At 40.7% G+C, this 27,984-nt stretch overlaps 1 protein-coding gene across 1 annotated transcript; it reads right to left on the bottom strand.

The window, feature by feature from the left end:
- Positions 1 to 1,389: 1,389 nt before the first annotated feature.
- On the bottom strand, positions 1,390 to 27,729 carry LOC145500312 (inhibitor of nuclear factor kappa-B kinase subunit alpha-like). Its single transcript, XM_081479802.1, has 27 exons — positions 26,199 to 27,729; positions 25,436 to 25,645; positions 23,027 to 23,096; positions 21,439 to 21,527; positions 20,391 to 20,480; positions 19,941 to 19,979; positions 19,539 to 19,624; positions 18,928 to 18,986; positions 12,667 to 12,715; positions 12,443 to 12,575; positions 12,240 to 12,304; positions 11,588 to 11,717; positions 10,734 to 10,830; positions 10,098 to 10,129; positions 9,870 to 9,961; positions 9,414 to 9,515; positions 8,850 to 8,899; positions 8,683 to 8,741; positions 7,318 to 7,433; positions 6,230 to 6,270; positions 5,221 to 5,320; positions 4,586 to 4,682; positions 3,996 to 4,043; positions 3,675 to 3,742; positions 3,441 to 3,494; positions 2,888 to 2,939; positions 1,390 to 2,684 (listed from the first exon to the last, which is right to left on the bottom strand). Exons 1-27 carry the CDS (start codon positions 26,298 to 26,300, stop codon positions 2,625 to 2,627), a joined length of 2,190 nt encoding a protein of 729 aa, XP_081335928.1. The 5' UTR covers positions 26,301 to 27,729; the 3' UTR covers positions 1,390 to 2,624.
- Between the last annotated feature and the right edge of the window lie 255 nt (positions 27,730 to 27,984).

Raw genomic sequence — 27,984 nt, forward strand, 5'->3', positions numbered from 1 at the left:
TGGCGATGAGGATATTTCGTTGGGATTTCTGATTTGCTTGTTAGAAGAGTATATAGAAAGGCATCTAGTTCTGCTGGGAGATTGATTGCATTCTCACATAGTTCAGAAGATTTCGGTGGCCATGCCATTTCAGTATTATTTGAAAGAAATACATTACAGATGTACAGTCCAACTTGCTATTTTCCTTGACTTTACACGGAGTCAGCTCTGTTGTCGAATCGCTGAGATAAAGTTACTATCTCTCTGGCCAGTTGAGCATTTGAAAAATTTTTGGAAAGAACAAAAACTTTATTATTGTTCGGGAGATCTTCAAATTGTAACAAGTCGCCGAGATCGTTTTCTAACTTTCTTCAGAAATGTCTTTTTCGTTGATTCGGATATTTCAGTAGCGCCCATTGATCGCATGGAGATTCCTGCTTCTCTCTCAGATCAACCATCTAAATAAGCCTGGAATTTAATAAATCTGATCAAATAAACTGAAACAGTTTGTCATACGCTTGCGACTCGATATCAAAAAAATTAGTTTTCATCCGAGTCCGGTTCACTGCTTTCCAAATCAGTGTACTTACTCGCTTTATCTGGTCAGGTACAATCTAAAAAAAAACGACCATGGTAACACGCTTCAGCTGCTACCAAATCATGACAGGCAAGGCCAATAAGCGTGCTATCACCCGCAGCAATAGCAGCTTTTCTAAAGCATCTAAATACAAGTCAACCTACAGAGTCAAAGGGATCGCATGTTCTTGTACATGCAGTCTTATTTTCGCAAAAAGTGTACATTTTCGAGCAAGTTCTTCTTGTGCTTGGCTCTTGCCGACGAGATCTTTGCCCTTCGCTTTCCAAATTAAACTTCAAAATCTGTTTCGCGGCCGTTGTTTGAGAAATGCTCTCCAACTAATCGCGCTTCATGCTAAAAAGACTACGGCATTTCCTGTGACATATGACTTGGGGAATTTCTCCTTCCTTGGTATTCTCTGCCAATGAATAAAGCAATGGCCCATGACTTTTAATTGTAGTCGCCTACAATAAATATTTTAAAGAGTCGAGATCTTTTTTTAAAATAGGACTAATTAGCCGACTTTTATCATATGAGCAGTGAATAATACAAGTTGTAAAAGCAGGTCGTTTAGTTTGGTCTATAGGAATAAAACAACAATTGAAATTGTGCATAGCAGTCAAGTTTCCTTGAGTCGAACAGAGACTCTTGAATGTTTGTATTTTGTTCAGTGAGCATAAAAATATTAAGTGTTCCCCGTTTCTCTGTATTACTTGATAAAAAGCGTGCAAACTGCGAAAATTTGGTAAGAATTTTGAAGTATTTACCATGCAGCGAGACCGTCCGTCTTAGACGTTACCCATGATGCTTTTCGAGTTTGAGCTGCATGGTTTCATTTAAGTTTTTCTTTTTCAAATCAACTTATAAATTTTAGTTTTTAACCTTATGTTAAAAAAGCTGTTTACTGTACAATGTAGTAATTATTAATATTATTAACGCATTTAAAATAACTGTTTTAACGTGAGCCTCGTTTCCATGTCGCAGCTCTATTTTTGAAAAAACAGAAGTACGCAAAAAATACTGAAAGCTACTCTTTCACGATTGCTATCAAGTAAATTTGAAAAGTCTTCATACAACCTTTCATCAGATATCACTCACATTTTCTCCCCCCGAGTGGTACCGAGAACCTGCCCTGGCCCATGGATTATATAGCCAGTAACGCTAGTATTGTAAATATTTATAGTTAATATTGTTTGTGTGTATTCCACTAAAAAAAAGATAAGTTCGATTTTTCAACATCCCGGTTCCCTCTACCGAGCCATCATGCAGCTATACTGCAGCCATTGCAATCTTTTTTCAACCCGTGCCAAGAGGTTTGGGCTATATCCATATATTCACCTAAACAATTTTATCTTCAAGCACCAATTGGAGAAAAAGAAATGCTCTCGCAATGGAAGTTTCAAGAAATGCCCTAAATGTCCGAACCTTTCTACTGTGGAAATCAGTCTAGTCCAGAATTTCAGGAAAAAGACGTTGGGAGTTTGGCACGCCATGCAAGAGACACCAATTGTCATGATGTGACGATTTAGATTTTCATATAGCAATTTTATTGCGGTAAATCACTAAGGACTATACAGCATAACTATCTAAAACTAAAAAGCTTGACAGCTTGATATGGACATGACACAATCACTAATAAAACTTCGACTACTATGTAGCTTAAAATGTCTCACAATTTAACAATAAAAACCTTGCGTACAAACAGTTTTTTTTCCGTTTTAGAACATGAAACTTGTTCAACAGACAGTGCCTGAGTAGTCATTCAGTTTGCGAAATTGTCGGTCATTAGCAGCTTGGCGGTGTTCATAATTGTGTCTCTCCTCTGCCAGGCGTTCACTCAACGGTTGGCGCGCAGCGCGAAAAATGGCGCGGCGCGCAAGGTCGCTGTTCGCACTAAGCCTCTGTGTCCTATATTTCCCTCCCCCGTTTTCTTGCCCTTGCGCCCCAACTATCTGAACGCCTGGAAGAGGTTAATTCGATTCTTTCATCACGTTATGTCAGTCTGAAGAGGAGCAAATCCACGCTTAATATTCAACAACCGCGTTTTAGTAAGACTTTCTTTTGCACATCAAACGCTCTCTTGGTCAGTTGAGCTATTTTCTTCCTCAAGGAATTCCCAGTCGAAATTCTGAAAAGGAAAACAAAAATTTGAATCTTTCATGTGCCCACTTGTGATCAGCAGCTGATTTCGTTCTACGTAATCAACACACTGTCAAGTAAACAGGTACTGAGAATAAAAAAAAATGATCAGCCTGTAGCATGAAGCGTATCATTACTCTGCCTGGATGGAATACTAGCTAACTGCGGAACAAATCATGAACATTACCATACCTCCGTCTCACTGATCTGATCAATCTTCAATTTGTTTATCAATCCGGCAAACCTGCAAAGTACGAAAGTAGAAGTGTGAGAATACATAAAAGCAAAACGTTTTTCACACCAAAAGTCATTCCCAGCTTGGGTGTGTCAATGAGGCTTCGGAACCACAGCAGCAATAACGTCTGAATGATATGCGTAAGCTTATGGACTAGACTCTCGTTGCAGGAAACTTGAAATGATTTTTTTTTTCTGCGAGAAAGTTGTCGGCATGAAAATAAAGCCGCTTGTCTTGGGCAACGCGGCCTCCAGCAACGACGGACAGTAATAATAAACGGTTTGCCTCGCTTTCGCGTTCGCCTGAGATGAAGGTTCTGACTTCTCGGCCAATCAAACTACAGATCAACCTTGACACGGCTCAAGCGACTTTCCCGCGCTTTCGTTTTGAGGTTTAGCTCCTCTGCGCACACCCTCGATGCTTGGTTATGTTGCACGGACGTAATTTCAGAAAAAGGTTTCCCAGAAACCTGGCTAAATTACCCAGCTAAATTATTACGTTTTGACTTACTTTTCAAAGGATCTAGAGCTCTCCTCAATTAGAACAACGGATTGTGTACTGAGACTAAAAAGGAAATGCAGTAAGTTGTAAGTGCTTCTTAATGTCTCATCTACGATCACAAAAAGACACAAAATGATTGCCAACGAAAACTTAAACACAAAGTTTAGGATTCAGTTATTTGATTTAACGAATTTTGCCCAAAACAAGAACAGAAACTTAAATTCGGAACAAATAGTAACATACCAAGAAGTTGTGAGTGAAGAAATTGATGTATGTGGACTGCTTGACGAACGATTCTGTTCTCTTTGCCTCTAAAGTAAAAAGAAAGAAATCGTGAATTGATGTTGTCTTTTCTTTATCAGAAGTGCTTACTGTATAAGTGGGCTCATACACCCACAACAAAATAACCAAAATACAAAGCACACTCGGATGGGTCGATGCCCCTTGCTCACTCGAAAGGGCCAGTGACTGCGTAAAATGTGGCGATCTTACCCGATCACGGAGCTATTAAACGGTTTAATGTTCATGTTTTTAAAACCCTTAACAAAACACTTAAATAACAACCTTTGATTGGAGAAGTCTCCACAGGTCAACTTGTCTTTGCTTCTGCATCTGAGAAAACAAAACAACAACGAAAAAAAACTAACAATTCTTGTCATGTTTGGAAACTTTGTCAGTAGTTATCAGCTTCTTTCCTCTTGTCTGCACCCAAAATTTGACTCGTTTCCTCTTGTTATAAGCCGCTCAAAACTCTGGAGTATCAACTGCTAAGAAGTTGGTAAAACCCAAAGCAAAATTGAAAAACATCTAATTAGCTTTAACAGTCACTGGATACCATAATTTGACTATTATCGCAAGGATGCTTAACACTAAATAAAGTCATTGAAAGTCATATCGCTCAGTAAATTACCGGAAAATCCGTTGGGAACATTTGCTCAAAATGTCCAGTTTCGAGTCTTCTATCAACGCCAGAAAAACAAAAACTCCAAACGAAATATAAAAGGTGAAGGCCATCTAATTCTAATTCGGTTGGTTTGATGATGGACAAACCTTTACCAGGATTCATGTCAAACAGCTGGTTCGCTCAAATTATAAACACTCATGAAAACTGCCTTCCTGATTGCTCCGTGCCAGTTGTGTTTACACGAACTCACCTCTGTGAGCTCATCTGCTCTGGTGATAAGTTTCTCCTTGACCTGTATAACACGATACATGAGTTTGCGGATCTCTCTTCTGCAGGACATCACTTCACTGCGAAGAAATTCACCGACAAGAAACAGAAATCAACTTCTGTAAGTCATGTCCCGTTAGATGTAGAGGATAAGAACATGAATGGTTAGATAGCTTTCCACTGCTCACATTCACTCCGGTTCTTGTAGCATGGAGCGACTAGGTGTAACTCTACTCATACTTAATGAGATGCTAGTCCATCACACTTACTTCCCCCCTCCTGTCCCACCAAGTATTTTTGCCATGGGTGAGTGGAGAGAAGCACCATGAGGTGCCTTGTCCAAAACACAAGATACTGGCCGAGCCCTCACCTGCTCCTCTCCAATGCCCTAAATAACCAATCATTACTTCTCAATCTGCACTGAAAGAGATCAAGTTTCCTAACAACCAAGCTAACCTTAAGAGGTTCTAAGGTGGGCTCACAGTCGTTTCTCGAGTGACCCATTTTGGCTTAAGTGCACTGCTATTTACTGTCACTGAGTAACTAATTTTCCAGATTATTTCATAGTTTAGAGTTTTTTATGTCACAAGTACACGTTTCCAAAAGTACGTACGTTACCTTAACTGAGTACAAATATCCCTATGCAGTTTCTCTCTCTGTGCAAGGATCTGTAAGATAATCGTGGCCATTGGCTGACTGTCCGCGGGTCGTCTGTCGCCTTCAAAACACAAGATCCTTTCATTATGAAACCTAAGCCTCCTATTATCTTAAACTCAGGGATTTGACATCTTGTCGGTGTAGTTTGGGTAGTGTTAAAGTTAGGTGTCTAGCGATTCATTGTCTAACTGTAAAGTTCTCAAAGTAACAATCGTGACCAAAACACAACCTATACTGACTTCATGAAATATCAATGAAACAGTCCAGTGACGTAATATGTACTTATTGACTGAGTGGGAGAGAATGTTTGGCCCGAGGTCATGAAATACTGACCAAGCAAAGAGAGGCCCGTGCGTCCTGACTGAAAGCCAAATGTTTTCTCGTCCGGCCCGACCGAACTGAGTCAATGAGCATTTTATCATATGACCGCTTTTGTTTACTTCTTCATTAATGAGGAGTTTTGACTTTCTTCCTGTGCTTTCGGAGCAAGTGGCAACTGAAGTAGTTCTGCATCGGACAGCTCGCCAAGATAGTTAATTTCCCTATCAGAATGTTCACTTTCTTCACTCGTATTGAAGAAAACAAGGTTTTTCGCGGCCGTAGTGTTTCTAGTAGGGCCGTGCGCCTTTTTCTTGCCCAATTACTTCCACGCCTGCGGCTTCATACAGGACCATTGTTCTTATGGTTTTCCAAGGAAGTAGCGCGCGGGGCCGTGCGGGTCATATGACGGTTCTCCCAAGGGTCGTTATTCCACGAGGGTCCAATTGTACAGATATAGAAGATTGATCGACGTTATTCAAGTTGATAAAGTTGTGTTCTGAAGTTTCTTTTAACACTAAATCAGGATGAAGCATTTAGCTTACAAAAATATTGACAAATTGCACGACTTGGCTCATGAAAGATGCTTCCCTTTAAGGAAAGAACGAAAACAAATACCAAACACAGCCGGATTTTAAATGGAGAACCTTACTTTGTTTCAGCTTCTCGTAAAGTTTGACAGCACAGTCGTACCTGCGAAGATAGAGAGCAACTTTTCATCAAAAAATGACAATCGCGGGTTGGTGGACACGATAACAAAACAACCGTGTAGAGACACCATTTACCGAAACTTCAACTTCTCACTGGTTTTCAAAACAAGATTATTAGAAAACGTCAAGACTGCTTAAGGTGGCCGAACACAGTTTTCACGCGCGCTTTTGCTGATGCAATTCAGTGCGGGCACAAGGATTGCAAAAAACAAACATGCCGTCAATAGAGCGATGATTTTGTTTACTCAACACGCGCACTATCTGTGCTATTTTTCTCTATAATTGAACGCGGTGTGTTGATGGCTTTAGTCTTTTATTACAAAGATATGTAACGGTGCAAAGAACCCAGCAATTCTCAGCTTTTTCTTTGTTACTGAAAGAACCCAGTTCAATGCAGCGCATGGGTAGTAAGTAAAAAAATTGCGTTTGAATGAAAAATTGCACTCTCAGAAATACGCCTATTTCTCGAGAACCACTCATTAGAATTTCACGAAATTTGGCACGAAAATACTACAGGAAATAAGTAACTGGACTATTGAAAATAATTGAACTTTAACAAAGGAAATTCTAGATACTCCAGCGAACCTTCAACAAGGGATACTTAAAGATCTCTGTTAAATCATTAGCAAAATGGTGTTAACTTGTGAGAATCGTTACAAGCTTGTTGCATGCAAATTACAACGAAAATCTAATTACTAGATTTTCTCCAAATAAACAAAACTGATTTTAAAGGCTTGTTTATATTTATTCATGTGACCATGGCAACGGCACATACGTCAGCTTAACCATCAAAAAACCAAAGTTTGTGTTGTTAACTTGCTTGCTGCCATTTTTGGCGACCGAAGGATCAAGGGTTTCAGAGAAAAAGGTGAATGAAACACAGGTATCAAAAACTGTGTTCAGCCACCTTAACAAGTGTTGAGCCATGATGGACAGTTCAGTTCCTGTTTTGGAACTCCAAAATGGCCGTTATCAAAATACTTTCAGTCTCTTAGAGTTACTGTTTGTCAAGTTAACCTTACTGTTGTACCTCATTCCATCAGGTTTAGATTTCGATTGCGTTCCACTTGTGTATGGACTCTTCTGCAGCTCAACAACTTTAGTCTGTACTGCTGCTGTGAACTCTTTCAGTTGTGTTACATCATTCTAAATGGGATCACAAAAGCATGGTTGGACTAAGATTTATGCAAGGTAAAGAAGAGATGAAGCGAAACAAAATTTTACTGCGAACAATTGTACGCAAGAGATACGCAAGTAATAAATTCAATACGTTTTTCAGCACAAAGATTAAACATGAATAATGGAGACGAATTCTTGTCTTGAAAGAAGAGTTTTAAAAAGTTCTTTTCTGAAAAGGAAGTTCCGTTTTGAACGGAGAGGGTTCCTTTCTTGAAAACAGAACTTCTTTTCTTGGAAGAAAAGGTCTTTCTTAAGTATTTTCTTTCTTGGAAGAGGAATGTCTCTTCTTAGTAGAAGAATGTCTTTTCTTGGTAGAAGAATGTCTTTTATTGGGAAAGGAATGTCTTTTACTGGTAGAAGAATGTATTTTCTTGGTAGTCGAAAGTCTTTTATTGGTAGAAGAATGTCTTTTCTTAGTAGAAGAATGTCTTCTCTCGGTAGAAGAATGTCTTATATTGGTAGAAGAATCTCTTTTCTTGGTAGACGAATGTCTTTTCTTTGTACAAGAATATTTTTGCTTAGTAAAAGAATGTCTTTTCTTTGTACAAGAATATCTTTGCTTAGTAGAAGAATGTCTTTCCTTTGTACAAGAATATCTTTGCTTGGTAGAAGAATGTCTTTTCCTGGTGGAAGAATGTCTTTCTTTGTACAAGAATGCCGTTTTTCGAAAGAAGAATTTCATTTCTTTTCTTTTCTTGGTAAAAGGATTTCATAGCTGACAAGAGGGTGTCCATTCTTGGTAGAAGGTTCTCTTTTCTCGGCAAAGAACTTTTTCCTAGGCAGAACTAGTTCCATTCTTGGCTGAAGAGGGTCTCTCCTTTGTAGAATGTTCTTTGGCGTTTCTTGATCAGGCTTCATAGTTGGATATTAGGCCACACACACACACACACACACACAAAAAAAAAACAACAACAACAAAACAAAACAAAACAAAACCGGCGGGAAAGGAAATGATAAGCGAACTAAATCGGTGTACACAAAAGCTCCCTCTCCGACAAGCGCTCGGCACGTTTGGTTTGCCGATTTCTCTTCGCGAAACTCCACTAGAAAGCTTCACAGACCTCTTTCGGAAAGAAGTTCTTTATAAATTGATAATGGCTGGTAGGTTAATTGATTACAAGATGTTTTATTAAAAGTTAAATATTTATATTTAGATATCACAGCTCGATACCATAAATATTGTCGTACAGATACATTATCTAACATTTCGCCTTACATTCTGAAACGACTCCACCTTTTTCTGCGCCCGTTTCCAGTTTCTGAGCAGTTTATCATCTGAAAGTAACAAAAGCTAAACTTAATAAACTGTTTTCATTCACACACCGAAAAACAACATATTATTAAATTTGCAATTAAATATTTAACCAGGCATTTCAAACTCACTTTTTACAAGGTTGATATTATCAGCATAAATTTCTAAATCAGTCTGTAAACTGAAGAAAAAGATCATGATTAATTACTAGGGGCGGACCATTTAAGGGGGTATAGGCATGAATTTTTCAAACCCTTTCATGTACTAGAAATTTTATTTTTCTCGGGACGTGTGTGTATGACATTTGTTTTCCAAGTATGCTTACAGGATATGGTTTTGTCAAAATCACCTCCCCTCCCTTAAGTGTCAAATGGCCCGCTCCTAAGAACGCATTATTACGTAAGATTTTGTTGACATAAATTAAAATGCTGCGCTGCACCGCTGCCGTTGACAAAGTTTGTGATAAATTTTTGACCTCTTTCAGACTACTCTTTTAATTTGCCAACCAAACTGGAAAAAGTGAGAGAAACGGAGTTCACAATGGTCAAACGGAAACCATCAGAGGGTGGTCAAAAGAACATTAAAGTTGTGAAAAAATCAGTCGAAACCTTTGTCAAGTAGCAAAGGTACGGCGCAAAGCAATGTAATTAACGAGCCTTTCCCAATACAATTACAAAACTGCACATTCAAGATACCTGGAGTTGAAAAAGTCTATTTTTGCCTCCAGTTTGTTGGATTCAGTTAGAAGTTCAGACTTGAGCTGTCCAAGTTTGGAATTAAGAACTAACAATGAAATCCTGAGCGTTGGAAGAGAAAAAGAAAACTATTGATGTTAGTAGAACATATGACGGCACAGTAGAAAAAAACACTAACGAAAATGGAGACAAATTTTAGAATACTCCATTTTCAGCACAATTTTATCAACGAATGGAAAAGAAACTAGCTTTTGAGAACTTTGAACAATAGGAAACTTTTACAATCACAGAATGCAAATGCGGCTGTCTGTCATCATGTAATATCAGTATGTGCGATGTGTATGCCATGGGAAGCTTCTCATAGTCGAACGAATGACGAACAAGAGGTGCGAGCATTCTTTTTCTATAATTACTATGACTTAGCACAAAAATTAAAAAAAGAATCTCTCAACTCACTGTGCCGCTCTAAAGCCTTCAATCAGCAGCTGATTTATCTTTGTCTGTTCACGGCAAAAGTTCACGCCCTGAGCAAAGGCCCTTTTCAATTCCTGAAAAACAAAGTGTTTTGAAACTTTAAGACAGACTGTCACCTCATCAAATAAGCTAACTGTATGTCCTTGACATACTGAGTAACTTGTTCCACAATTGAATTTCTAAACCCTGATGCTAAATGTATTAAATTACCTCGTACGACATCAGCGTTTTCTGCTCAGTGACTGAAACAAAAGGTATTTAGACGAGATGAGTTACTAAACTTAAATATTTGAACGAAAAGTGTAATTGCCGACATGCACAGGAACAACTGTATATGAAGCTTGTCTGCATTGTAATGAGTATGAGTCTTAGAGGGCGACTGGTACATGTACCCACGAAAACCTTAACAACGCTCATAAAGACGTACACAAAAGTTCTATCATCTTCAAATCTAGTATATACACAATGTCGTTAGTACAGAGACAAATATTCCAAAAGTATGTGTTTCCTTTTGCCTTATGGGCTGTGTTAGGCTCGCATGGTATTGTAGTAAAATGCACAGCGGGCATCTTCTCTCCAACGGAGGATAGAACGTTGCCTAGCCTCCGTGAAAAGAAATAGTGGACGTACACAGGCAGGCTAAGCTTTGTCTTGATGTTTGGGACCGAAACGACCTCGACTGTATCTGCAAATAACAACCGACCCACTATCAACAATGACGTCACGGCTATAGCTTAGTAGTACAGAGGCCACGGATTAAATCTCGTAGAAGTCTTTGTTACTTTAGGTTTTACTGAGGACAGCTTTTTGTGCTATCGTACGTTGCTTACAAAGGCTGCATCTTACCCATTCCTTGAACTGTAGGTGGCAAAGTGTACAATGGCCGTGTGGATTTTGGTTCAACACTTGTTGGCAAAAGGAACAGAGCGCAATCATCTCCAATCTTCACATGCATATGCAACAAAACAGACATTAGCTTGATGTAGTACGCAAGTTTGTTTTGGTGACAGAATGTTCTCTCGTTGAAAGGCTTTGTCTCCCATGTCTTTGATAACATATCCATGTTGAAAGAGAGTTCGTTTGTTTCATTGAAAAAGGTACATACAAGAAGATTATTGAGACATGAAGTACCGAGAGAACCTACGAATAAACCACAAGGCTTTCAGTATAAGTCCCTCTCACTATTTACAACATTAAAAATCTGGACAAGACCACGTGGGCGGTGCGATGAGGGCAGAGAGATTGAGGTAACAATATCTAGAGGATCTACAAGTGAACTGTGGAGGCGGCGTGACCTAGTGGTTAGGGCGCTGGATTTGTAATCTGGAGGTCCCGAGTTCAAATCCTTCTCCCTGCCACTAGATGGATTTGTGCCTGGTGGTCAAAGAGTCAACTCCTCCACGCTTTGTAAATAGCCAACTGGTCAGCCTCCCACCAGTTGGGATTTTTAACAAGTTTGCGTTTAATTTACAATATCTGTTTTCTTATTTCAGTGTCCACAATTAGCACAGTAGTGCTAAACACTTCGACAATTAAATAAAGTGATTTATTTTTTATTGTATTTTTACTGTGAAATCGCGAGTAATCTATTCAGTTGTCATAACTTAAAATCAACTTATAGCGTGAACAACAATACCACATAAACGATAAACACAACAACAGCAATTACACTGATAACGAAGAGTTTCATTATTTCTGACCTGATCATCCTTGATGCAATCCATGACAAGTGTATTTGGCTTAACAGCCTGCCCTGAAGCCAACAGCAATTCCTGCTCCTTAACATCGACTCCAGTTGCCTCAGATAATTTCACTTGCAGATCCTCTATCCTGAAACAAGAACAAAAAAGAAAAAAAACTTAGGTTACAAAAACTTCTCAACCTTGTTTCACGGAGTTGTGGCATGATAACTGTTTCAGGTCCGTTCTGGTATAAGATAAATTTAAACTTTCCTTTCATTCACAAGCACTGTTCTACTCAAGGCGTAAAAGACATCTGTTCTGAAAACAGATTCGCAATAGGTCATTTCCAAGTTGCATTTTGCCTCTGCGTCAAGACGATTCTTGGTGAAAAACCATCCATAGACTCCATATGAATTTTAGTTTCACCTGGACGTTCATTTTCATGCAAAGTCAAGCCGTTTTCACTTGAAACGTCTTAGACGTGAATTCAATTGGCCTTATGGAATGAGAAGCAGGCAGAGAGACCGGCTACGAGAACGATTTTGCCTGTCCGATTTGACTTTCTCGAGGATTTTTTTTTTCTGAGTGAGAAGTTCAACAAGATTTACATGCCTGTGAAAACAATTTGCTCTCCTGCAATTTGAGCAACAATCAATGAAACAAAACTTACGTTTCACTTGGTAATACTTCAAATGGAATCGCCACTGCTGAGCTGACTAAGAATACACGGACTATCTACAAAATGAACAAGCCAGTTCCGTGTATTAAGAAATTCATAACACTACGTTTAAACATAACCCCTACGCTTTTAAAGACACTAGGTCGCTGTTACATTTTATTCAGTCACTGGAAATTGCCAGTTACAAGAATTACCACAGTATTGAAGATCTTTTCAAGCACATCAAAGCACTCCCTCTTGCCACTTTCAAGAACTGATCCTCCACGTGCTTGAGGGTCCCACAACAACAGCAGTCGAAGAAGGGCAACAAACTTGTCTTGAAGTTGCCTGATACGAAAGAAAAAAGTGTCATACTATTTCAATCACTCGGGATCATAAAGTTCCTTCCCTGACATGATGGCAGGCAAACGCCACTTACCTGCAGAGGGAATTGGGAGTCGGCAGAACAGAAGAGAACTGTATTTCCTCTGAAACAAAGTCAAATGTAAGTCAGCATTACAGCAGAGTACAACAAACTACAGAATCGTAACATGCAGCAAGGCACTAGTAAACCTGTACAGCGCTACATTTGCTTTATATGTTTATTTCATTATGACAAAGTTTGTTAAATACAGTAACAGGGAATGTCATGTATAATGCAAGCCGTGGTGCACCACGGTGCACCACGGTGGACCACGGTGGACTATTGTATATCAACACAAATGAGACAGCCTCATAAAATCAAATTCAAATCCGTCTTAGGAGGCGTTCTAAGTGGTGGCATGCCTGCTGACTTTATATGGTAGTCTAACCTAAGAAGGACAACCTGTTGCCATGTACCAAAACAACGCTTTAGATACTCCCAAACATTTGGATGGACTATGTCCTACATGCAGCTAGAGACAGAACCAGGAAGAAAATAGAGTCCAACCACCATGATAATGATTACATATTTGTGCCTTCCGCCTTTTAATACACACTTCCCCCTTTGCACCGTTTTTTTAATAGGCAACCCGTTTCCGATAAATACCCACTTCCAATAAGCACTCCTATAGTAAAGATGGCATTTGAGATATTGACATACACTGTCGGGTAGATTGATTAGCCAAACAAATTATGTGGTGTGCTTTTTCATTAGAATGTAACATCAAACATATTGATTTTGAATAATGCAAGCAAGATTCATGGCAAAATTATCTAAAAACAACGGCACAACTAGGATTCATCGAGCATTTAGGACCCACGAACACCAGCAAATGCAGGTAACCCCATTTGGACTTTGTAATTCACCATGGACCTTCCAGAGGCTTATTGAGCCACAGGTCAACGTGGGGGTAACCCTGCAATGGATCTGCATCCCATCCAGGGAGGAGTAGCAATATTCCTTGTTGTTTCATGCTACAGAATTGAAACAATTATAAGCTCTGGCCTAATGGACCACTTGGTTTGTATGCAGACTTAACCTTTTACCTTCTACTATGTAAGCGGCTCAATTATTTTTGACAGTTATGTAACAGACAATTCAACGTTTACAATAACAGCACGTCCCTATTCTTATCCTTGGTGGAATTTTTGCTTTATTGGTTTCAAAACATATTATATCATTTTAAGTGATTGTGACCTGCACTTTTGTTCACGAGCATCAAGATACAAAATGTTGTAATTATGAAACTTTTAGTACAACCTTTCACTTATTGATTGCACTGTATAACCCAAACTGACTAACGAAACAACACACAGCTTTTAAATGTAATAAGCCTCAAGTGAGCCCTGCACCTTGACTTGCCTATTGTGCAAAGATTTAATGCAGTTAAATGCAATTTAACGGAGTTAACAACAAAGAGCGCCAGTGTTGTCTGGAGTCAGCGGCGTTTCATACATGGGCATGCGCCAGATCCCATGTGCTCGTTGACTGAAGTGTGTTTAGCGTTACAGGCGCTAGCGTGTTATTTGCGTGGCAGTTCATGGGACCTCATCTTCAAGGCTTCCTCCCTGAGTAGCGTGTGCATTATTTTTTCTTCGTTCGTCGTTTTTCGAATCTTGCCGTTGTTTCTTTCGTTTGGTATGGCACATCGTCGTGCAACAAACAACAGTGTGGCCGCCATGTTGGATTCAAGTCAGCCTTCTTCTTCCGCCGATTCTCCCTCTTCGGTCGTACGTCCTCCCATTTCTTCGACTCCGGTGTCCACTCCGCCCTCCTTCGTCCTCTCTCAACAGGACCTCAGTCAAGCGTTTTCACAAGCCTTGGGGGATACGTTACCTCGCATTTTGGCGGCTTTGCAAAGTCACTCATCGAGTTCTTCGACAGCGGGAAACGCGGCGTCGGGCACGACGTCATCCGGTTCTGTTGTCATTAACCAACCACTGCCTTCTTCTGCAGGCCAGTCCTCAGGTAATTTGGTCGTTCCTCCCTTTATTTCAACATACTGCACGTTAGGCAATTCTTCTTTATCTTCGCCATCGTTGTTTGGTTCTCGTGGTGCTGCGAATGGATTGCCATCTTCCAACCAGTCTTTCACGCCATTGGTCTCCTTTGGTTCTAATTCCTCCATCGCCTCTACCTCAACATCCCTGAATAGGCCGTTTGTTGTTGGCCCCGGTTATTCCCCTATCCCGGAGAAGCTGGTGACAAAAATTAGGTCTGGCCAATTTGTGGATCTTGCTGACTTGCTAGCAGAGAACTTGAAAGCCCAGGAGACAGAGCCCCAAACGTACCTTGATGGCAAACTTCTCGTGAGTTCTTCCAAGAAAAGGGTGCAAGAGATCACTGATATCGTGACATGGGTTGAAGCATTCACTGTGTACTCGTGGATCTTCTGCTGTGCTCATTCTTCCAGATGGCAGGACATGACACAATACAAGCTGCTAATTCTCAAGACGTTGCGCCAGTTCCCTGGGAAGGCTTGGCTCCATTACGATGTTGTATTCCGCAAGGACGCAGCTGCTGCAGGTTTGGTGGACTGGTCTCACATGAACCATGATTTGTACAACTTCCATACTCTTTCGTCACCTCTTCCCCAGTCAAGCCAGCAGCCAACCACTTCGTCTTCAGCTTCAATTTCGATAGCCGGTTCATCCACCTTTTGCCGATCTTGGAATGATGGCATCTGTCGCTGGACCTTTGGTCAATGCTGGTACCTCCATCGCTGTGAGAAATGTGAAGGTGATCATCCACGTGTCAACTGTCCATTTCGGGCCTCAACCTCTTCCTACCGGCGCTCCCAGTCAACTCCCCCATTCCAAAGCAAACGTCTGCGGCGTTGAAGTGGGATCCAAACCATATGTAAATAGCGTACATTCATCTTGTTCAGTTTCCTTTTCAAATTTGTTGATTCCTGTTCCTGTTAATGTTGTTGTTCCTGCACCACAAGATGCTTTTGGTAATGACATGCCCTCCGAAGTGGCACACCATGCTTTGCCCTCTTGTTCTTTGTCCATTTTGGGCGCCCCGCAGCAAGACCTGGTCCCCCCATCCAGAGTAACCCCCATAGACGCGGAGGAACTTCGGCATGAACTGTGTTCTTACCCCGACCAAACGCAAGTGGAGTACGTGATTTCAGGTCTCACAAATGGTTTTCAGCTGGGTTTTGACCCTCGGGCGGTATCTTTAAAATCGGAGAATAAAAATATGCCTTCAGCATCCCTTCAGCCTTCAGTCATCGACCAGTATCTCCTCACGGAACTCGACAAAGGCCGTGTAGCTGGCCCCTTTGCTATAGCCCCTATCCCAAACCTCCATGTGAGTCGCTTTGGAATTATCCCGAAGAAGTACCAGCCTGGAAAATGGCGGCTTATCTTGGATCTGTCTAGTCCTTTAGGCCATAGTGTCAATGATGGCATTCCAAAAGAACCCTTTTCAGTGCAGTACATGAAGGTTGATGATATCATCGATGGGATCATGCTTCACGGCAGAGGAACGCTGTTGGCAAAGTTCGATGTGGAAAGTGCTTACCGTAATGTCCCTGTCCATTCTGATGATCGTTACCTACTTGGTATGAAGTGGCGTGGGAAATATTTTATTGATATGGCGCTTCCATTTGGACTACGCTCTGCTCCTTTCATCTTCTCGTCCATTGCAGATATGCTCGAGTGGATCCTCAAACACAATTATAATGTGAATTTTCTTTTACACTACCTGGATGACTTCCATACATTGGGCCCTCCTAACTCACCTGTTTGCCAGAACAATATTGATACTTGTGTTAAGCTATTTAAAAAGTGGGGTATTCCTCTTCACCCGAACAAATTGGAGGGGCCATCCACTTGTTTAACTGTGCTCGGTATTGAGCTCGATTCTCTCTCACTTCAGGCCCGTCTGCCGCAGGATAAGTTTGATCGTATTGCTACACTTCTGGAAGCCTGGTCCCTCAAACAACATTGCACACGGAAGGAGCTGGAATCTCTCATTGGCAATCTCCAACACGCATGTAAAGTAGTTCCTCAGAGGCGTACCTTCTTGAGACGCATGATCAATTTATTGTCAGCCTTTCGACGTGATAGCCACCCAATTAGGATCAACCAAGACTTTCGCTTAGACCTCCGTTGGTGGCGAGAATTTTTCCATTCTTGGGGTGGTCTCAGTTTCCTGCTTTCCCCACAGTGGGCGACCTTGCCTGAATTTTACGTTTCCTCAGATGCTGCTGGTGCTCGGGGTTATGGTGCAATTTGTGATCATGAATGGTTTGTGGGTGAATGGTCAGCTGTTCAGCATCCCTTGGCAATTGCCTACAAAGAGTTGTTTCCGGTGGTTATTGCAGCTTCCCTATGGGGCCACCGATGGGCTTCTAAACGAGTTGAGTTCTGCTCCGACAACATGGCAGTCGTTAGTGTTTTGCGTTCGGGCACCACGAAGGATCCGAACATGATGGTTCTTCTCCGTCACTTGTCACTTGTGGCAGCCCGACATTCCTTTGCCTTTACTGCCTCTCATACGCCGGGTAAAGACAACTCGATTGCTGATGCCTTATCTCGTTTTGATTTTCAGCGTTTCCATCATCTTGCTCCTCATGCAGCTCCTGGGGCGACTCCAATTCCGTTAACGCTGCTGGCTCAGCTGCCCGTAATTTGACAGATAAATGCCAGTTCTATTTGACCAATGGCCTCGCACCTTCTACTCGCCAAGTTTATGCTTCGGCTCAACGTCAGTTCTTAGATTTTTGTAGTCAGGATACTCCCTTCGAGCCAAGTCAGCCTCTTTTACCAGCCAGTGAACAAACTCTGATGCGCTTCTGTACCCATTTAGCAGATCGTCTTCACCATTCTTCCATTAAAGTATATTTGTCTGCAGTCCGTTCTTTACACATTGACTATGGCTTCCCAGACCCAATTGTCAACCGTCTTCAACTTCAGCGTCTCTTACGAGGGATCAAACGTCATCAGGGCCCAAATCTCCCTCAGCGCCAACCAGTGACAGCCGACCTTATGTCTGTTTTGCACAAGTCTTTAGATTTTATCAACCCTGACAGTGTCATGCTATGGGCAGCCTGCTGTCTTGGCTTCTTTGGGTTTCTTAGAGCTGGTGAATTTACAACAAATGGTACCTTTGATCCATCTGTTCATTTGACCGCGGCAGATCTTCAAGTAGATTCCTCCACCAATCCCCAAAGCTTTCGAGTGTTAATCAAGTGTGCAAAGACTGATCCTTTCAGGCAGGGTTGTTTCATCTATCTTGGCCGTGGTTCCCTTCCTCTCTGTCCTGTGACTGCATTAACAAACTACCTTCATCTTCGTGGGCCAGGCACCGGACCTCTCTTTATTCACCAAGATGGCTCTCCTCTTTCTAGATCTCGGCTTTCCTCGTTTCTTCAAACCACTCTACAGGCAGCAGGTATTCCTGGAAAGTTCTCGGGTCATAGTTTTAGAATTGGAGCCGCTACAACTGCTGCCCAGAGAGGTGTTCCTGATCATCTCATTAAGACAATGGGTCGCTGGTCGAGTGATGCTTACTTGTTATATGTGCGCACACCTGTGGAAACCATCCTTTCAGTAGCTGAACGACTTGCCTAACAGGTATGGTTTTTGTCACTAATTTGCCAGTTACTGGGTGCCTACGGATTTGGGCATTTTTATCGGGGCTCTGGCCTCCCCATCCATGAGCCCCTCTCTTCTCCGAGCTGGCTAGCGCGCTGCTCGGAGGTCCTCCGGCTTGGCGTGGGGGCTCATGGCTGGCTTGCCAGGATTTGCCAGCCATGGGAGCAGTCTCCATCTAGGAGCTGGCTGCCAATAGTGGAGGCTCCTGGATATCACAGGCACCCAGCCTCCATTTTGCGATGCAGTTGTTAAATGCAGTTAAATGCAATTTAACGGAGTTAACAACAAAGAGCGCCAGTGTTGTCTGGAGTCAGCGGCGTTTCATACATGGGCATGCGCCAGATCCCATGTGCTCGTTGACTGAAGTGTGTTTAGCGTTACAGGCGCTAGCGTGTTATTTGCGTGGCAGTTCATGGGACCTCATCTTCAAGGCTTCCTCCCTCCCCCCCATTTCCCTCCCTCTTTCCACTGTTCACACAGTGTGACGGGTGCCTGCTCTCCCTTCTGCGTGGGGGCTCATGGCTGGCTTGCCAGGATTTGCCAGCCATGGGAGCAGTCTCCATCTAGGAGCTGGCTGCCAATAGTGGAAGCTCCTGGATATCACAGGCACCCAGCCTCCATTTTGCGATGCAGTTGTTAACTTAATGTTATGCTACGCACAGTGACTTACCTTTTAGATCAAAGTAGGCACAGATGTCATCCGGTCCTTTGCTGCGAACTTTATTATACCTAATGAGGATCAGGCAATGAAACTAAATGATGTAGAAACCACTGCACATAAAATTTTATTACATGGATTATTTTTACACATTTGACCACTGTTTGTGGTACAACGGATCCAGTCACATTCAGAACCAGCCTAGTGGCTGGTTTAGGTTCTATCGAAAATTCTTTAGAACCAAAATGTCACCAACAAGAGCTATTTTATAAATCAGTCAACGGCAGTGCTGTGCTCCCAATGCCAACTTGCTTAAATGTGTCAGCAGCCCATTATAACAATACAAGTTCTCACGATTCCTTCATAAATCACAGTGTCTCAGGGAATATGAATATGAAATAAATTAAATAAATTATTTCCCTTGTTGTGATGTGCAACCTTCACCAAGTAACAGTGCACAGCGTAGGTAAAAATCAATGTAAAAATTGACTGGGGCAAACCGCTTTAGAAATAAACTTAACCTAAGTCAAGTCTGTGTAACAATGTGAGACAACTTTTAACTGACGGAACCATCAAAGATGAAATCACCAGAGTCTGATTTACAGTTTATAAATTCTTCATACCACTGGACTGGAGATAGTTCGGTAAGAAAAGGCCGCATTCCAGTAATGCATTCAAACAAGACTGTGCCAAAACTCCAATAATCCACCTGCAATAGTTAACGTTAAATATTATTATTGACTACATCTGTTTTAGCTCTGGTCTTGAACAACCACTCACTTCAGTGAATCCTCCTAGTACTGTCAAGTGTACTACCTGAATCATTCACTGGATGAGCAAGTAAACTAAAGAATGAATGTACATGTAGGATCAAGGAAGGGAATATAAAAAAGAAAGAAAGAAAATTGACAAAAAAATAAATGAAGGAAGGGAGAGAGGAAAACTAAACTTAGTCCTGATAGAAAAGATACAATGTGAGCTGGACAAGATATCTTATGTTTAAGCTATTAGTAAATTTGTCTTACCGTTTTTGTGTATTGCACCTTGTCAAGCAGTTCAGGGGCCTGTGAATCAAAGGGAAACAAAAGTGGACATCAAAAACACAGTAATAACTAAACAACACACATTTTCGTAAATGAAGAAAAATGCTGAGCAAATCATATAAGCACTTCATCCTGGAGTCAAATAGCTTCAGGTAAGCATTCAGGTAACTTTCGCTTTAATTAACTTATTCTCACTAAAATGAAATGCAAGCAAGTCAAGCAAGTCTATAAAAGGATTAAATTTCAGAAGTTCTTATTTTGAAATGATAACTCTCATCCTCCTAAACTAGTTCAAATATTAAACACTGTAATTTGTCAATTGGAGGTGGGATATATAAAATGTGTGATCTGATTTCTGATATCAATCATTAAAAAATCTATTCTAAAAATCAATTCAAGCCTTGTCAAGAAACAATTTCACCAGTTAAATACCAGATATTTTAGAGTCCCGACAAAAGTGGTAGCCAGACTTCCTTGGTCCAGTTCTTTTGCATAGCCAAGATCTATCAGTTTGTAAACTACCTAGAGGAATCAAATATATCAAATATGATTATAACTTTGAACTTTGAGCACATCATTTATTAAGCCCCCATAACTGAAATACCATGTTCTTAGAGTGGACCCAAATAGGGCTTGCCTCAAACACCATACATCTACATCTCTTATAAGCAATAGCACCATTAACTCATGCATGACCAGATGGGTGTCCAAATCTCAAACACTAAGTGCGAAGACCCTCTCCAAATCTCAAAAACTAAGACCTAAGATCCCCCCCTGAATCTCAAAAACTATAGGATCCCCTCTGAATCTCAAAAACTACGACCTAACAGGGCTGTGCTCTAGAAGTGCCTGGCCACAAGAGACTAACTTTTCCCTTTGGGTGACTTGAAAAACTTACTTTTTCATATAAGCTTAAGTGTTGGGCACCCAGAATTTCATGGTCAGGAACCTTTGGGCAGGAGTTTGCTTTAATCTGAAACTTAAATCAACATCAGGTTTAATTTTTGCCACCCAAAAATTGCTTGCTTGGAGGGGGTCTTAGGTCTTAGATTTTTTGATTCTGAGGGGGTCCTAAGTCTTAGTTTTTGAAATTTGGAGGGGTCTTAGGTCATAGTCTTTTAGATTTGGAGGGGGTTTTAGGTCTTAGTTTTCTAGATTTGTAGGGGGTCATAGGTCTAATAGTTTTTGAGATTCACAGGGGGTCTTGGTCTTAGCTTTTAGATTTGGAAGGGGTCTTAAGTCTTTGTTTTTGAGATTTGGAGGGGGTCTTAGACCTTGGATCTTAGGTCTTTGGTCACCATTATTAGACTCACAAAAATGTGAGTGCTTTCTGCAAGCCAGAATAATGTAGAATGAAGTTTGGAAACCAGAATGATTAAGACTGGCCTGGCCCCATAGCAAACAGTGAAGAAACAAAACTCACTCCTAATCCCTCAAGGCTAGACGTTATATGCTTCTAAAGCATCCAGCTCTGTATTACCTTATTATCCACATGACTTATAACAATGTTTTCAGGTTTTAGATCTCTGTGAATGATGCGGTGGCCATGAAGAAATTCCACTGCAGCAGCTAAAGGATGATAAATAAAAGAACACCAAGGATGCTTCATATGATCATTAAATCCAAATTTTATCTATTTCATGCTTAAGAGCTACCACTTCTTATTTGAAAATTGTCTATGTCATCTTGAGCCCTCTGCTTTCTTTCAGCTAATAAGTTTTCTACAAACATGCAAGCCATTTTTGTTAACTATCACCTGGCCTTATACTTGGCCTAGTCAACAACTGAAAAGGTCTCTCCATTATATTACATTAGCTGACCGACAGAATTCCACCTGAGCTGAGCCTGACCTGTCTTCCAATATGAATTTGGTTATTGTCCAGTTGGTAAATTCTGTGTGACACAGCTGGTACATGGCACATTTGCTTTGTCTACATGAAGCTTATGATTTCAACATGGTGGACATCGATTTTGACTTCTGCAAGTATCCTGGAGATGACAGGTTCACAGTGTGGAAACATTTAGACTTATAGAATACAAGAAAAGATCCCCAGTGCTACTTATTTAAGGGACATATGGAGAAATTATACTTGATCAGCAGACTCATCTGATTATAATCAATGATTGATCATTTGGGACAATCTGGTTATTTTCAATGACTTCTTATGAAATATCAGTGGATCGATTCCCAACAATAAGATGCAAGAGGTTACATGTATTATAAGATGATGTATGTACTAACTGTGTTATTCTATGAATAACATTAAATTATTAAAAACTGAATCATTAGATAATGCAATTCGAGAGTTTTCATGGGCTTAGCCATCATGGGTTATAAATGAGCCATCATACCATGTTCCACAAATATGGTATAAAGCATACAGTCACGTGATTTTTAGGCCGTTTTTGTTTTTACTAATTATTTCAATTAGTTTTCTATATTTTGGGGGCATTTTTAATAAAACAATTATTCCACTTGTGCTTGTTGGATATGAGATGATTATATAGCCAACTCATATCCAACATGCCATCATGGAATAATTGTTAATTTAACAAATTGACGTCAGTTTTTTATGCATCTATCCTCTTATTGATAACAAATTGCGTCATAACATTGTCAAAGTGGCTGTGGAACCACGGGCCGCAGGCGAGTGGTTCCACCGTAAACTTTGACAATGTTATGACACAATTTATTGTCAATAAGAGGACAGATGTATTAAAAAACTGACATCAATTTGTTTTTTACAATAACAAGACCCCAAAATGGTCAAATCCCGGGAATAAATGAGGGGAAAAGACACTGTAAACTTGCTGTAAACAAAGATAAGTGAATTTTATTCAAAAGGATGTGAACAATATCAATAGCTTTTCTCGCTTTTTGATTGGCTACTTAAAAAAAGTCCTTAAAATCTCATTGGTTAAAAAGTTGACAGTTTGTCAGCTGAAAGTTGAACTTGAAAGCTTGCATAGATTAAAATTTTATCTGTCTGTACCCTTATTGATGATAAAAATGAGCCAATCACTGTGCAAGAAATTAGACAGTTATTGTAAAAAATAACATTACACACCAACATCTGAGGCAATCTTCAAAACTGTCTTTTCTTTCAGCCCACAGCAACTTTCTGGGGAATTTAGTACCTAAGGATTTAAAATAAATCATAATTAAGTACATAACTATATCAATATACATGTATAAGATGGAAGCTTGCTGTGGTCAAATTAAGAGTCTGACAATAGACCAATTTCGATATATTAAAATTCATCCTAAAGCAATAGACCCCAGTGCGAGGCTCTGGAGAATAACTACAGAGTTTGTGGGGTTTATTCCCCAGAGCCTCGTGCTGAGGTCTATTGTGTTAGGCTGAATTTTAATATATCGCAATTGGTCGATTAGATGGACTCAGATACCATCTTGGGTCATCTTCAACCTCTTGAAGAACAAATTGGAGGTTACATAGAACATGAAACCTCAGACGATGCGTGCAATGCATGCCAGTTGACAGTCTTTAACTTATGTAATAAATGGAGCGCCACTTTTAGGCTTAGCTAATAAACAATTATTGGATGAGTATTTTGTGATATCTGGAATAATCAAGGTCGAGGTAAGTGTTATCAGCCTCAGCCTTTGGTCTCAGCTGATAAAACTCATTGAGACCTCGATTATTCTGGATATCACAAAAACCGAATCTAATAATTGTTTTATTATACATGGTTTAAAAGAAAATAACGACAAACGCATTATCCCGGAGAACACAGTTTATTTTCAAGACCTTGATTATGATCAATGAACTTGACATTGCTCTTGGAAATGCATTGCATGCACAACCTGCAATTTTCAAGCGATGACCTTCACTCGAGAAGTCCATTTATTTGACTAACTGATAAAATGTTACACACCCAAGTTATGAAACTAATTAGCATATTACACACACATTCCACACGCATACATTCACATGCTCGTTCCACACCTCCCTTTGCAAGTTAAATACATGCAGTTTCAGCAAAGTGAATAACAAAGAAAGTGAAAATAATTGTCAGGCCACAAAGTCTCGGAACTTTGGATTTGGTTTAACCGTCCTTCCATATCTCTTAACACGTCCCTCTGGGCCACTGGGTCTTGTTGGAGTCTTCACGGGAGATCTCTGAGGATTTGGCTCGGGTGGACCACTAGGTCCGGTTGGCGTGTTCACAGGAGACTGCTCAGGTGGAGATTGGGAACAAGGTGGTACCACAGGGGAGGAAGAAACAAAGCGTACGTCGTAATCGGTCGCTGCAGGGCAAGTAAGTTTAGCAGGAGCCGGTTCTGGAACGGACAGGAGTTGTCTTGTTTTCACAGTACTCCTTTCCTTCAGCTTCCACAACGTACGACCGTGGCTGTGGAGCGGGTTGCTTGACAACGCCTACTTTCTGGTACCCTCTGTCAGTCTGAAGTCGCACAACTTGCTGTGAACGGAGAGGCAGGAGAGGTTTGGCATGCTGATCATGGTATGACTTTTGCTGTTGGCATTTAAGCTTCAAATGTGAGGAGACGTGCCTGGTGTTGAGTGCTTTTGGAATAAGCAGTTTCCTCGCAACAGGAAGGACACATCTGGTACACCTCGACATCAACCACTGAGCAGGAGAGCCTTGGACTTGATCCCTTGCAACATTCCTGAGGTTAAGAAGGCCAAGCAAGGGGTCGGAACCATCTTTCTTACACTTCTCAAGCAGGCTCTTGGCTTGTTTGAGTGCATTCTCTGCGAAACTATTGGACTGAGGAAAGTAGGGGCTGCTAGTAACATGCTCGAAGCTCCATTCGCTGGCAAAGCTTCTGAATTCCCTACTTGCAAATTGTGGACCATTGTCCGTTAGCAACTTGGATGGAATTCCATGAACAACAAAATGTTGTTTCATCTTCCTGATCACGCTTCTAGACGATAAGTCGCTGAGAGTGCTCATCTCAAACCAACTGGAGTAGGAGTCGACGAGTATCAGGTACCGCAGTCCACTCCAGTCGAATATGTCTGCGCTCACAAAGGACCAAGGGAGGTCTGGAACCGGGTGAATGAGAAGCGGTTCTTTCTGCTGGTGGGGTCGAGCACTGTTGCAAGGCTGGCACGACGCTACGTTGGAATCGATATCAAGCATCAAAGAAGGCCAATACACGGTTTCTCTTGCTCTCCTCTTTGTAGCGTCCATTCCAGGATGCCCCTTGTGGAGTTGCCTAAGGTACTCCTTACGCAAGGTCTGTGGAACCACAACTCTCAGGCCTTTCAAGATGACTCCATGGTCCACGATAAGCTCATCTCTGATTGGAAAGTAAGGCTGTGCCTGTGGGGGTACACTCTTGGACTTTGCTGTAGGTTGCGCTGTTTCCCAGAATTAACTGTAGGCTTTTAGCCAATGAGTAGACAGATGGTGACTACAATGTATAATAAATCTATATACTAGCTCTATGTATGCATTAGACAGTTTTAGAAGGTCATACTGTAACTGACCTTTCTCAAGTCTCCTCCAGAGCAAAACTCCATGGCCAACAGAGGAAGTTCATCAACACTGACATCCAGTGGTGCTGGAACATCTTTAGCTGACACAAGGTTTGGGTGATCCAGTCTCTTCATTATGTCCACTTCCTGTCGCCATAGCTTCTTGTTTTGAGCATTTAAATCCATGCGACATCTCTTAAGGGCAATCTGTTGCTTGGTAATCTAAAATACAAAGTAATTACAGAGAAAACATTATTGATAGTCTCAAGAAGCTAAGGAAAAGACCTTATTCACAATAATTTAGTTATGATTTGTTATGATGGGTGTTTCCAAGGATACAATGGTCAAGTCTTAGGTCTAGTTCACACCAGCAACACAATGACATAAAAAAGATAACGATTTGCAGTGTGAACATTCTGACATAATGACATAACAGCAACATTACAGTTATGGACATAACAACATAAGGAAAACAACTGACCTTGTCCTTGTCCTTATGTCGATGTTCACATTACCGACAAAAGCGATTATGTTGTTATATGTCATTATGTTGCTAGTGTGAACTAGGCCTTACACCAAGAACTAGCCATGGGTGTATCACAACGTAATGGTCACTACTGTATTCAATGTCCAATATTGCTGTCTTTTTCAGGGGTATTGTTTCAGCTCACTGTGTTGCATTCTTGGTTGTGCAAGATGATTCATTCTGACAGTGCCTCTCAGTGTCCAGATTATCTATGGTTACAGACAACTTATCAAAGATCTATGCACTTACCTTGTTCTCATACAGTGTAACTGTTCCAAAACCACCGGACCCAATACATCTTTCCTCCACCCACCCCTCCCTTGATTTTTTCCTTTCTCTTCCATATTCCATCACCTAGTATGTATATATAAAAAACAATTTCTATTTGCTTAATTTAATATAATCATCTCTTCTAACAATGTTTATAAAATAAAAATACTGCCTGCTTGTTCAAAGATCCTGTCACCTGTGTAAACATGCATGTATAAATGGTCACAAAAATCTTTAGACGCAAAACAAAGTGAGACAGTCAAAGCGACATGGAAACCCTTTAGAACCAACTGCAATGTATCTCAGTCTACCCAAGCTTTGACCTCATGCTATCCTATCAGTGCCTAGAGCCCTGTCCAAAGGCGAAATGTTTCGCAACCAAACATGATCAAACACTGTTTGGCGACCAAACATTTTTCTGTTTGTTTTGTCTCATAAAATTTGAAAGACATCAAACACTTTATTAAACATTGTATATCTTTGATACCGTTAGCCCACTCAGTGCACAATACTTGATTGCATTTGGTTGCCAAACTTTTTCGCATTAGGACAGGGCTTTTGTGGCACAGAGGGCTTCAGCCTCTTCAGCTCTAGTTGACTACAGCCACTCGGCAAGCTTCTTCCCAAAATACTCAATATTGCAGCTCCTTATTCTACGCCAAATTGTTCTCGGTGTTTTAACACTTCTCCTGTCATATTAACGACTTAACTTGATTCTTTTGCTATGTTTTGAGGGACTAGCATGTCATACCTCATAAAGAAACACTGACCACTCACTCAAGACATTCATGATTCAAAGAGTTCAAAAATCGTCCAGAACTAAATTCAATTCAAAACTCTGTGCTAACGGCTTTCACAGGATGCAGGTAGTTTGAACTCTAACGAAATCAACGAGTTTACATCACGTTCTGCCAACGTGGTGTTTGAATCCACAACGGCCAACGGTACATCACACAGCACTGTACCGTCTATACGTGGAACAATCATCGGTATCTAATGCCTGATTATTTTATAACCTCTGATGTCTTTGCAGTTGAGTTTCCTAAATGATGACTTAATCATGTTTTCGACCGGTGAATATTTGACACTGGGGTTTTTGACAGGATATAAACAGGATACAAGACAACAAATTCCATGATCCTAACTTCAGGAAATTTCCCCCAAGTAAAATTTGTTGTTTTAATTCTTACCGGCTAAAAATCCCACTAAAACTTAAATGATAAGTTATTCTCTGCTGCGAATTGACCAATCATTGAATTTAATACTGCGGAAATGATTAGCTTCGCACTTTTAGAAATGTGACAAATGTGCAGCAAACAGTCGGAAGTTCCAGATTTTTCAACAGCAATGCGACATTGACCGCACAGCTTAGCTTGTCATGTCCTGTGATTCATTTGGAAGCAATCTGAATACCCTTCAGTTCATCAGAATACATTTCAGACATTTAACCTCCACTTTAAAGCTACTGCAAACAAATACTTTTTTAAAATTCTTTGTCAAAAGTGCGTTAACTTACCTTTGAACTGCCGAAAAGCAGCTCAACTTTCTCTTGAGGTTGCCCGCCAAAAAGATGGAAGCCTGCAAAGCGGCTCACATGGCTGCCAACAACTACGGAAAGTGGTTGCTAAAATTAAGATCTTACGGCTCCGTTCAGTAGAGTTTAGCTATATGTAAAGTTCTACATTTAAATTTGTGCTTAAAGCACGGGGCAACAATCATCAATACAGATTTAGCACAAATACTACATACTGCAAATTCGGGAATT

The sequence above is a fragment of the Orbicella franksi genome, chromosome 10 (genome assembly GCF_964199315.1).
Source record: "Orbicella franksi chromosome 10, jaOrbFran1.1, whole genome shotgun sequence".
Lineage (NCBI taxonomy): Eukaryota > Metazoa > Cnidaria > Anthozoa > Scleractinia > Merulinidae > Orbicella > Orbicella franksi.